The following is a 12,205-nucleotide window of genomic DNA, read 5'->3' as shown; positions in this document are numbered from 1 at the left end:
TTAATATTGATTTATAAAATCAAAGTGTTGTGTATTTTCAGTATTAATAGTTAGTCATTTATTTATTCGGTTTTATTTAGCTTGATGCATTGCTTATTAATTGTGTATTAATTTGATATAAATACATAGTTCATATTGATAATGACATGAGATACCGAGATACGACAAGTTAAAATGCATGGAAATATTATTTAAAATAATTACTTTCGTTGCATTCTCAAATTCGTTTGTCAAGCATTAGCTGTGAAATCAAAATATTCAATAATTTTACATCGTGGTCATCTATCTGCCTGTATTATTATTCATTTGTGTTCGTTTAAGGAATGTTTTTTTTTTTTAAATTTAAGTCGTGGAAGTTATTAGAATAACCAAATTTCGTGTCGGTAATTCTTCCAAATTACCTATTATAAAAAGTAGCCATCTTATCTTTGATGGATGTTAAAAAGGTAACATGGTGCTTAATTTTTGTATCATGTGATCTTTTTCTTGGTTGTGAATTATTTATTATGGATTTTCTTGCAGTGATCATAAATAACTGTATGGGAAACTATAATTCTGCTGATCACAGAGGAAAATTTTGCCCCCACTGGGAATCGAACCCAGGCCCTCTGGATTGCACCCCCAGCAGTTATGGTCGCTCTTATTCTTTATTGGGTTTGAATTAAAATTCACTTAATAGAGGCTCCTGGGTTAAAAACATGATCGTAGAAGTGTCTGGGTGGGAGGAAAAGCATCCAACAGACAGTGGCAATATAGTTACTAAATTGTTCTGAAATCTGAACCTTATTGCCCTGTCTTAAGGCAAAAACAATTAAAAACGTGCACGGGTGCGTTTCTAGTCACGACCTTTAAAAAGCAGTAGTGGCAATATAGTCACGTATTCGGATATACGTCACGTGACGTCTAGTCAATTTGACAGCGAACATTAATTTCGATACATCGCATGTTCGCGAGCGAATGATTTTTAGTACCTACGCGAACTCGCTGTTTATACTCGTATTACTGACTATTTATGAAAAATATTATTATATTGAAGATAATAATAACACATAATTCTAAATTATGAATGAAAACTTTGACAACCGCAGGTAAATGTCTTAATATACATTTAATTTTCAACTATAAGGGTGAAGCCCTCGTAGCATTGAGCTTTTATACTACGTAGATTTATATTGTAATGTTTATAATACAAAACTCGATGTTTCCTGCCTTAACACTGTGTTATGTAGACCGTCTTATGAAGTGTTTTAAACATTTCGTATTGATTGGGTGCTGTGATTTACTGGTTCTAGTCTCGAAACCATTCCAAATATCACAAAAGACCGTAGTAATATGTTTATGTTATTAATAACTAAAAGAAGTGTTAATCGTAGCGGTTTGCGTCGTGATTTGTAATTTTTTGTAAGGCGTTTATTCCGAAACGATGTTAAAATAACAATGTACTGTCGAAAGTACCTACATCAGTCCATACATTTTTATTGCAAAATGGCTGCTATTACAACTGTATAAGAGCACAGTGTAAGCTTGTTATGCTGTTCTCACATAAGAGACAGTGTAAGCTTGTTATGCGGTTATTTGAACAGACGTATTGGTAAAAATGCTTTTTTTCCCACTTTGGAGTGTCGTTCCAGATTATTTATAAGTCTTATTACTTATTTATTATTTGCCACTGATAAAGAAGTGGTAACGAAAAATCGACAATGCGACGCCAACTGCTGACTTTAATATTTCTTTTGTATTCTAAACTTTAAACCAGTCACAAGTTTACAAGTTTGTATATTAGACGTTTCTAAGAAATTAACTATCTTGAAGGTATACATATTGTTCGTTAGTTAAGTAAGAGTGTGGTGTTGGGGTTTTTGGGAAAAGAAAAGAGTGGGAATTTGATAGTTTCTTAATGTATGTGTACTGTAAAAGACGAAAAATACAATTATTTTGATTAAATCTTGATTTATCTCATTAATTTTGTAATATTTATTTCATTACTTTGTCTATTTTTATTGATTATTTACCGAAAAAAGGAGTTGACACCATTGACTAACATTTTATTCTAAAGTAACTACAACTTATTTCAATCTATGGGATTCTATGGGGTGTTGATGGTGGTGTCAATTGTCCAAATAAATAAAGTATTCACAAATCAATATATTTTTCAACAGATGTGAAATCTAAAGATGTATGAATTAACAGTTGTATTCTTTTGTCTTCAAAATTTACTGTATGCTTTAGCAGTATTGTCTAAAATCAAGTCAATATTGACTTACTGTTACTAACTTAACCACTGATTGGTCAAACGACTGTCAATTAAAGGCCAATCAGTAATATTTTACTACTAAATATTGTTGTTGTGTGACGTAGATAGATCAGACTAAAACAGTAGATAGTAGATGTAAAGGGTAATAAAGTGAAGTATTCCAAAAAGTTTTTGGTGTCTTGATTTCGATATGATCTAGTTTGCTAGTTAAATTGAAATAATTCTAAGAAACAAAATTCTTCAAAAAGATGTCCTTTCTAAAAAAACTGTCATGTAAGTTTACATTTGCAGAAAATAATTATTACCTGCTGAAATTGACATTCTGATAGTTTGCTACAATGAGTTATTATTACTAGATAATATACTACCATAGTATCATAGTTATTATATTTGTACCATCCAAAGATATAAATAAATCACGGCCGCTAACTTATAATCATTTCAGTATTTGCAGGAGGAACAAATCAGTCTGTCTTCCATTTGTTATAGTACTAGTCATATAAATCTACAAGTATTATTATTTGTACTTCACAGTCGGTTCATCTAAATGTCATATTATGTCAAATCATAAGTGCAGTCAGCATAATAAAAACAAACGCACAAGAAATCGAAAATGTGTAATTTTTTTTTAATGGAACTTCATAAAAAATATTAGTCTAACAATGCCTTGGCAAATTCTTTTTTTGTAATTTTATCTGTTTTTATGCAAATGCTAATGAAATAAACAGCGAAAAAAGTATACTGATAATAATTATCAACTTTCAAAAAATACACACATACTTAGTATTTCTCATTGTTATATTTTTAGCCAAACAGAAATACATATGTAAATAACATGTTGCTGACTGTACTTGCATAGAATTTTGTATTTTTGTGCTAATAGCCTATAGGTATTTATTAGATACTAGTAACTTACATAAATGTTCAATATTTTGTCTAATATGCCTATAAAATATTTTTAATGGTTTTCTATGTGAATATTTTTCACAATATAAATAGCAGAGGTTATAGGATCATTGTAATAAAAATACATACAGAAAGTTTATAATACACTCGAATTTATATTCTATACCTACATTCATATTACATACTCTTTTCGCTTGTTATCATAGTTGCACATTATTTAAGGCGTTTCTGATATTCACACGTTTTATGTAAAGCTGTTGTTAAATGAAATTGGAATTGATAAATGAAACCTGTTTAAGGCTGATACACATCGGATTCATACGCGTAAACGTGAAACTGTGAAAGTGTGACGTCACTAATCTAGATATTAGGGTTGTGCCCACTATATTATCATCAGTTGTATATCATTTCTTTTAATCATCTTTATAAGACGGGACGTGACACGGGTACATAAAATTTAAGCTTACGAATCCGGTGAGTTTCAGGCTTTAAATAATGTAATAAGGCGCATTTCACACCACCTGAAGCTAACTTAGTTTATCTAACGTTGTTTGATATTGTTAGAGTGATATAAAGTAATTTAAACGGAATAGAAAAGGGACCACGCGAAAGTGAAGTTAAGTTTAGCTAAGTTAGCTTATTTCGTGGTGTAATGCGCCTAAAATTGACCACAAAGTCGTAATTGTAGCTTTCTAAGCTAAAATGGTTTATGGTCAATTAGTCATTCAAAATAAGGAATGGTTAAACTTGATGAAGTCCGAATTTCCTCAGTGACATTTGAACTTTATGTCTGTATTGTAATGTTCAAAATTCATTGAGGAAATTGGTCACTGTGGTAGGTTGAAGTACACAGAAGAAAAGCCTTATTAAAGATATATCAGTCATAACAAAAGCAAAAGTAAAGAACTAAATTAAAAGGCTGATTTGTGACGAGTAACGCACTTTAATCTTTCAGTTTATTAAATTAATTACAATGTACTTACTTAAAAATGACATGTTATCTTTTAAAGGCAAGCACTTGCTGAATTGTATTAGACAATACAAAATGCAAATTAATTGATCCATCCTCTAAAATCACAAACACTCTTTGACTCTATGAAGACAACAAATTAAACTTAATATGTATTACTTTTAACTTCTCTACTGTTAAAATATGACATACGCAGTAATATATCTATTACTGTGTTCATATGTGAATTTAATTTCGCCAGCGAGTGCTAGCTGAAGTTGTTGTAGCATTGATATATTTTCCTGTCTATATTTCATGAATAAACATAAGTTTTACAACCTAAGTTATTGAAATGTTACGCTAAATATAGTTATCTTTCTCGCTAAAAAGACTATTATTTTTGATACTTGGCCAATAAATTGATACGTACAGTCGACGGCACATCAAGTTTAACATAAAATGCGAAATGAAAGTTTTAGTGGCTTTTGAAATCTGGATTCTTTTCAAACAAATTTTAATTTCGCTTTACCATCACAAAAAGGTTGGCGACCCCTGCCCGGCATAGTATGATGTGCGGTCGACTGTACAAACTACTTATTGACTAACGCCCGTATTCACAAACATTACTATGAGGTCCCACAGTGCGCGTGGCCGCACAGGATCACACATTAACCAATCACAGAACTCTATTCAACGTTGTGCGTTCGATTTGCTGCTTCACTTAAGCAAGTATCGTTTGTGACTACGGGCTTAAGCATATCTTATCTAAATTTTTTCTACTATTTTACTACATTATTGTACTGCCATTCGACGCAAGCGCAGCCCTTGACTCCGTCGATTTCAATGTCGCACCAGCGTTCGTAGAATTTCGAAACCCTGTCTTTACCGATGTAGAATGTTTCTTCATCTTTCACTTGCACTCGAACGGAACTTATCTTGCCATCTGAGAAAAAAAATGTTTCTCAATGAGTGCTAGGATCTTAATCAACAGTGGCGCCACACCCTTGTTAGTGTAAATATGGATAGGCCACCTACCGCTCAATAGTTGGCGCCACTGTCTTATGTAGCGTGCAGGGATGTTATGGATATCCGTAACCGTAACTGAACTTTCGGATATCCGAAATAAAAAAATATCCATTATAACCATAACCGAAACTGATTGAAAAGTTTCGGATAAAGGCGGAGTCTAAATTTTAATATTTGTTACCTACTTGTCTGGCATTCCCTGGCACCACCCAATATCCCCGCCTGTTTTACCTTCTATCATAGGTGTCGTCATAGTAACATAAAATGGCTATGTGGGTCGCGTAGCATCTAACTATTTGAGTTTTACATTTTTAAAATTCTAATATCCGTAACCGTAACAGAAACCGGTATAATATTATTCTAATATCCATAACCGTATCCATAACCAAAACTTCATATCCCTAACATCCCTGCCTGAAAGTGGCGCCATCTGGTGAGGGCAATTACGACAGCCTTCATTTGTGTCAGAAGTAAATTATTTTTTCTTACCAGCTTTGTACAGAAATCCGTAGTCTTTTGGAAGCACTTGCCCTTCTCCGTGCTGATAAAGTTTAAAATCGCATGACTGGATCGGAAACACGCTGCCATCAGAGTGGCGGCAAACGTATCCAATCGTAAGACTGCAAATAAAAAAGAACTTATTTGTAGGTACTTGTATAATACTTATAAAGTTTAATTTCTGGTGCTTTTGTAAGGTGAACAAATACTGAGCTGTTTTAATGTATTTACTTACTGCGACAAAATAGCTGGCTGCGAAACGATTCCAATTGCCATGCAATCACCATTGTCGAGGAAAATAAAATGGTAGACATAGCGGTGGAATGTCTTCCAGTCACGGAAGGGTCCTGTAAAGTTAAAATATTAGGTAAAGTAATATATTGACCATTCCCTACATAAATTCTAAAAAAAAGTCTTAGTTACTTATTTTTAAACTCACCAAAACTGTGGTCTCTCACACATGGCGTGTTCAAAGTGTGTTCTTTGCCATCGATAGTTACTGTGCCTTTTAGGAAACCCATTTGTTCATAATGTGTTTGGTGTAATCTTTAAAAAATAGCAGTCATATTAATGCACGAAATAAAGTAAGGTAGATCATTTTATGAATTACTGGTATAGCGCCTCTAGTGGCGAGATATAGAACTTTAAATTGCAACGTACTTTTTCAGCGTTTTGAAGTAGTCCCGGGACCATTGCTCTCTTGCAATGTCTTTAGCCATACAAAGTGCAGACATTTGAGTGTCGTAGTTAAAGGGAGACCAGCGTGCACTCCAGGTGGCTTGCAGCTCCACCTTGACAAGTTTCTCTGGGTTACTGCGAAGTCTGAAATGTCAAAAGTAGGTAGGATTAATATTCCATTAATAAGTATGCTCTTGTGTCTCTCACACTTGTTTGGAAAAATCGATGGCGCAGTGCAGTGTCCAGGGAAAGTGCAGTTAGGAAGTGTCCTTGAACCGTTTACACTGTGCCATCTACTGAGAAACTCCACTTTGATTTAGAGCTAAGAAGAGAGGAAGCTGAAGAATCGATACTAATCTTGTCACTTACTTCATTTCGCCCTTATAAGAGACATGCCAAGCTCGCATGGGAATGTAGTTGATAATTTCTAGCCCTTGTATCTTGTACTCTCCCGCTTCGTGGACTGTTTGTACCTGGTACGTGTCAGGGAGACATGGAGACAGTAGGAGCTCTTCATTTTCAACCTGTGAAAAAAAAATCAACCTTATGGCATTCATCGATAAGACAGTATTTGCTTAATTACATCATTTACAATTAATAGATACCTTTAAATATAAGAAAGCATCACAAACATGTCCAGCCCTTCGCGCAATTCCGCAAATCACAGCAGTTCCGTTCCGGGTCATTCCATTAAAATAAACTCCATCTATCGCCTAAAAATTGAAAAAATAAACATTACTAATATTTCATTAGTAAATTATAAAATCCATGTGTTCTTAATGAAGTGACCCTTTTCTGGAACTTACCTTAGGATTGTCTCCTAGAAAATATTTCTCCTCCAAGCGAATTTCGTCGTTGTGGATGTGAATAGTGCCATCTGAACTTTCCCCTAATTCAATGGCCATCAAGTGCTTTATATGAGCCACTAGCTGTAAATAATTAACGTGATAATAAATATAAAAAATAAATCTTCATTTCTGAAAGTGATTATTCCACCCAAGAATCGAACCTAGGACTTTCGAATCTAGAAAAACCATCTCTCCAACCACTAAACATGGAGGTTGGAGGCGTTAAGTAGTTTATCTGGAAATACCTAAAGTTTATTTATTTTTATCATTGTAACCTTTGGTGCCGACTAATCTAGCATTGAGACGCTTAAGTACATTAATTAATTAACCAATAATATTGTTACAGCTCTTTAATGAACCAATGCTAATCTGCTTCTTCTCTATGTTATTTTAAAAATAAACACATGGTATGTACTCACCTGTCTCATTTTCAGAATGATAAACATTATTATTAATTTAAACCAGTAATATTTATTTTTTACTTGATAAACTCCAAAGATCGGTTGATTATGCTTAGCATTTATAAACCTAAAGATCACTACGAGACTGGCCGGAATAAATAAAGTTATAAGCAATAGAAGCATTTCGAAAATAATAATATAATTAAATTAATTAACTTTAAATCTAGGCGAGGCACTGTTAATCACTGACAGACCGAGCGTTGTTATCACAATTTCAGTTATCATTAGATACCGATGCATATCGAAATTTGGTAAGTCTGCAGGTGTCGAGGTCCACTAAAGCACATCAAGGTCATAATACAATAAAACACTGGTGTTATTTTAGTATATTTATTTCGAATTTACCTAACAGTGAACTGACAATAGTCCAATACCAGTTGGATTTTCACTTTGAAGATACAAAATCATTCTTTTGGACACTGATTACATTAAGAGACGTTAAACGAAAATTAAATTGATTCCATTAAAGTTTCTACACAGTAGAATAGTTTTACTGTAGGAAAGAAAATAATAAAAATACATTTTCAGACTCGATACGTAACGCTAATTTGTTTAATAATTACTCGGCTGTCGCCAGCAGGTGTTTGTGGACGCATTCTTCTTTGTTGATCAAATGTGTCGTCTTGTTCACAAGTTGCATCAAGCTGTTCAAGTTATTTGACCACTCGTTGAGACGGTCTGACGCGTCCATGTTTAAGCTGGAACAATTTCAGAACAAATTAACGATAGTTAAAGATAATACGTTAGAGCAATTAAATATCATGCAATGTTTGGACTTTTGCCAAAGCAATGATGATTAATGTTATTACGCAGTCGATGAGATATTATTAGAAACGCATGGTCACTACACAGATGCAATACTTGGCGACTCGCAAGTCGATGGCCAAAAAATCGGCAAACTTGTATCATAATTTATTTTCAATTTCACACAGCGCCATCTAGCCCCAAAGTATAATAAAAACGAGTTTTGCTTCAATTGTGAGTTTCGTTTAGAGTTAGACTACTTTCCGATAGGGCCAAACGATGTGTCTAACGGTTCTCTATCAAATAGAAAATGTCAAAACTGCCCAAAAGTTACGACATGTCGACCTTAGTAATGATTTATTTGCATTTGCTTTAATAAAACATATCAAAACAGACGAACGTGTTGTCAGCGCAGGCATTGCGTCGGCAGAACGTGCTTTACGTGTGGGACCCACATGGCCATGTGAAAAAATACAAATCATGTACAACGAGGCGTAACGATCGAAAAAATACAATCGTGCGTTTTCAGCACAGGGTTAAAACGCTTACCTAAAGTGTACAACGCCAGCCGGCCGGTCGATCTTGGCTTTCACGATCGTGCTGACCACGAGTTGGCTCAGCGCTTCCTCCGTCTCTGACTCGCTGAGGCCAAGCAGCTGGCTCATACGTTTCACCGTGATGCGGGTGTAGTACATAGACATAATGCGAATGTTCTGAAACAATAGGTTTAACTTAGAATTTCCTGGACAGTGTTGTAAAGTTTTGGTCCTTCGAGCCGGATATGTCTATCATTAATGCAAAAAATAGTTGAACAATAATGAATTAAGCCAGCCAGCCATTATTTTTTTAAAGTCAGCCGATTTTCAACGATTATACAAGGATCCGTCATTGTGGAAATCCATGAAGGATTCAGCAGTGGACATCATTTGGCTGAAACGAATGATACAATTTGTGTAACACTTTTGAAAAATAAACACTAATTTTTATCTTTGTTAAGCTCTCACCTAATAAACTTGTGAAGGTACAGAGATCACTATAAACTTGAATCGTGTAAAATAAATAAAAGTTTTGACTACTTACATGTTCTACAACGCGATTCTTCAGATCGTTCCAGCGTTCCTGTCCCTTCTCATCGGCGGAATCGAAGTATGGAGTAGAACGAAGCATCTTTTCGTACATGGAGCACAGGGTGTTCCATCTAATGATTTCAGGGTTGATGAAGAGACCCAGAAGTTGTCTGAAATCAGAACAAATTGTGAAGTTGTGAAACAATAAACATTCAACATTAATAGTTTCCCTTACTCAGTGATCAAATTAGAGACAAATAGAATATTAAACAATCTATTTAATTTAATTAATTGTAGGTCTGCCTAAAATTCATAAATTTTCTCTTCTAAATCCTGATGTCTTTTTAAATAATAGTGATATCAGAAAGGTTCAGGTATTACCCTCTATGTATGTGCAAAAGTTCTATAAAATCAGTACAGATTTAATTCTCCTTTCTTAAATAACTTACTTGTACTCAGGCAGCTTATCAAGATCCTTGTCTTCATTGAGCCTGTGTGTCAAGTCCGCCTGCTCGTTGTCATACGGAGCCAGCACTAGGAACACCACACTGCCGACCAACGCATCTGATCCGGCTAACTGGCCCAGAGCCCTGAAGTGTCTGCAGACGGCGAGATACTGGCCGTTGTGCTGGTCTACCGCAATCATTAATCGGTAGAACTTTTCTTTCAACTCCTGTGAAAAAAAAAAATTTATGCAAAAAGTTTCAATATTCATACCTAATAAAAACAGGATTTTATTTTAATCACAAGGGGATATACAAATTCCAAAATTTTATTTTGCTTTTTTGTGTAAAAGCTGCGCACGTGACGTTGGCGGAAGTTAGGGTCATCATCAACAACAAAAGAAATCCAAAATTTTTCAGAGATGTTCTCATAGGCTGGGTTGCACCATCTTATTTTAACTTTAACGATTGTTCTTATTTTAACTTTAACGATTGTCAAAAATCTGTCAAACCCCATACAAAACACACCAGTTATTGTTATAGTTACTGCTAAAGTTAGCGTGTGCAACTCAGCCTTAGATGATGATGTAGAAGGAAAATATTAAATTTTAGTGATGCAAATATCTAACTAACCTGTGTATCATCCTCTTCAAAGAACTTAGTATTAATTTTCTTAGAAATAATCTGGGTACGGATGTAGTCTTTTATAGCCAAGCACAGTCTCATCTGTTCCAAAATAAGCTCAACTTTCTCTCGTTTATCCATTGACCCATACGTTTCAACCTGCAATTCTTGGATGATCTTTGCAGCTTCCGCGATATTGCCTTCTTCCTCACGGATCTTGGCCAAGATGTGAGTCAGCCTGGCCCGTTCAACTTCAACGTAAATTTTGCCCTCTGTGATAGATCTTAAGGTCTCAATGAGTTTTATTTTGGTCTCTTTGTCTGGAGTTTTATCGACATAAGTGCAACACTCTTGGACCATTTTGACAACTGCTTGTTTGAGTTGTGACCTGAAATATACAATTTAGTCTCAAAGGAAGTACTACATAAGTAACATTACATACATACGTGATCAGAAACAAAACTTATACTGTATAGATTATTCAAATTAATACCTTCTCTTTGAAAGAAGTACAATATGGTCATTCAGAGCTGACCAGTTCTTAGCCTCAAAGCAAATTTGGACTACAGCTACTAAAATCCTAGCAGTAGATGCCATATCAGCTCCCTGTAGAACAAAACAAATTGTTATATTTTAGCCTTAGTACAAATTCATCTTTAGCAAAAAAAGATTGTACGTAAGAAATAAGGTCATTTTAGACATTCGTGAATTTTATAAATCAATAGGACAATAAATTACCGTTCTCGTCTGCTTCTCAAGAGCCAGTAGCTGGTCTATAGCTTCTTGTACCTTTCCTTTGGAAGCCCATGATTTCCAAAGGGGAATTTTTTCATCGCAAGTGGTGCTATAATCCACCTGAAATATGTAAAATTAGATTAAATATAGAAAGAAATTGACGTTGAAATAAGATTATTTAATGTAAACAGATAACTTAAATAAAAAACAAAATAACCCTTCTTCTGGCACAGTCAGTTAAAAAATAGATAAAATGTTGGAATAGGATAAAAATAAAAGATGCACTCCAAAACTTTGATGGATTTTAATTTTTAAAGTCTAATAAATAAGCTCGTAAGACTGTACCGATAGAATACCTACTTACCTACTAATTTTTGGTCTATGAAACACGATTATGATACTGTCTTTGTGCATCAAGAACAAAGCATTTGAAGAGAATTTGTACTTACTTCCATTTTAATTATTTTTCCACTGGCATCTAGGCCACCAATATCTCCGTTTGTAGTCATTTTTAGATAAATTTCTGAAAATAACAGGAGTTAGACGTGGTTAACATTTACCAGGTGAGCAGATGTGAAATACAACATGGTTATAAATGTTAAATCTTAAATAAGATTGAAACCAGTAAGGAAGAAGATTATGCTTATTATACCTTATTTAATTCAGTAATTACAGCACAACAAAACGCTATTTTTCAGACACAAAATAAATGCAAGCTCATCAGAGTGACAGCTAATCAGAAAATAATTGAGTGAGTGAGTAGTGAATGAATGCATCAGAGCTTGACATTAGCATTGACTTAGTAATCTCTATAGACTTATCCTACGCACAAAATAAGCTGGAACATACAACCTTATTAAGTTAACTGCGCACCTCGCTGAATACGAGACTCCTCACACTCATCTGCACACCTCCCCGCATTCGCCCCGTTCGTATCAGGAGCGTCGATGTGACGTCACTGCTACCAGATGC

General features: G+C 34.4%; 2 protein-coding genes across 2 annotated transcripts; both read right to left on the bottom strand.

Annotated features, from left to right (window-relative positions):
• Window positions 1-652: 652 nt before the first annotated feature.
• LOC114356879 (uncharacterized) lies at window positions 653-7,815 on the bottom strand. Its single transcript, XM_028310249.1, has 9 exons — window positions 7,579-7,815; window positions 7,118-7,240; window positions 6,917-7,024; window positions 6,681-6,835; window positions 6,294-6,455; window positions 6,073-6,179; window positions 5,869-5,980; window positions 5,625-5,755; window positions 653-5,052 (listed from the first exon to the last, which is right to left on the bottom strand). The coding sequence occupies exons 1-9, from the start codon at window positions 7,741-7,743 to the stop codon at window positions 4,889-4,891; spliced, it is 1,227 nt and encodes a 408-aa protein (XP_028166050.1). The 5' UTR covers window positions 7,744-7,815; the 3' UTR covers window positions 653-4,888.
• A 193-nt stretch (window positions 7,816-8,008) lies between these two features.
• On the bottom strand, window positions 8,009-11,995 carry Rpn5 (regulatory particle non-ATPase 5). Its single transcript, XM_028310248.1, has 9 exons — window positions 11,886-11,995; window positions 11,683-11,756; window positions 11,237-11,353; window positions 10,992-11,104; window positions 10,508-10,886; window positions 9,881-10,104; window positions 9,445-9,601; window positions 8,914-9,077; window positions 8,009-8,318 (listed from the first exon to the last, which is right to left on the bottom strand). Exons 2-9 carry the CDS (start codon window positions 11,740-11,742, stop codon window positions 8,180-8,182), a joined length of 1,353 nt encoding a protein of 450 aa, XP_028166049.1. The 5' UTR covers window positions 11,743-11,756; window positions 11,886-11,995; the 3' UTR covers window positions 8,009-8,179.
• Between the last annotated feature and the right edge of the window lie 210 nt (window positions 11,996-12,205).

Source organism: Ostrinia furnacalis, unplaced genomic scaffold, assembly GCF_004193835.3.
Source record: "Ostrinia furnacalis isolate ACB-3 unplaced genomic scaffold, ASM419383v2 OfSCF2997, whole genome shotgun sequence".
NCBI classification, from domain to species: Eukaryota; Metazoa; Arthropoda; class Insecta; order Lepidoptera; family Crambidae; genus Ostrinia; species Ostrinia furnacalis.
Note: the sequence above shows the minus strand (reverse complement) of the source record. Positions and strands in the feature narration are given on the sequence as shown.

Coding starts and splice junctions, on each gene's coding strand:
- LOC114356879 (XM_028310249.1), bottom strand. CDS start 7,743: ATGCTTCTATTGCTTATAACTTTATTTATTCCGGCCAGTCTCGTAGTG. Junction 6,836..6,916: donor ATGCTTTCTTATATTTAAAG/GTATCTATTAAT, acceptor TTTTTTTCACAG/GTTGAAAATGAAGAGCTCCT. Junction 5,756..5,868: donor CAGCCAGCTATTTTGTCGCA/GTAAGTAAATAC, acceptor TTTTATTTGCAG/TCTTACGATTGGATACGTTT.
- Rpn5 (XM_028310248.1), bottom strand. CDS start 11,742: ATGACTACAAACGGAGATATTGGTGGCCTAGATGCCAGTGGAAAAATA. Junction 11,105..11,236: donor TTGAGAAGCAGACGAGAACG/GTAATTTATTGT, acceptor TTTGTTCTACAG/GGAGCTGATATGGCATCTAC. Junction 8,319..8,913: donor GCTGGCGTTGTACACTTTAG/GTAAGCGTTTTA, acceptor AAATTGTTCCAG/CTTAAACATGGACGCGTCAG.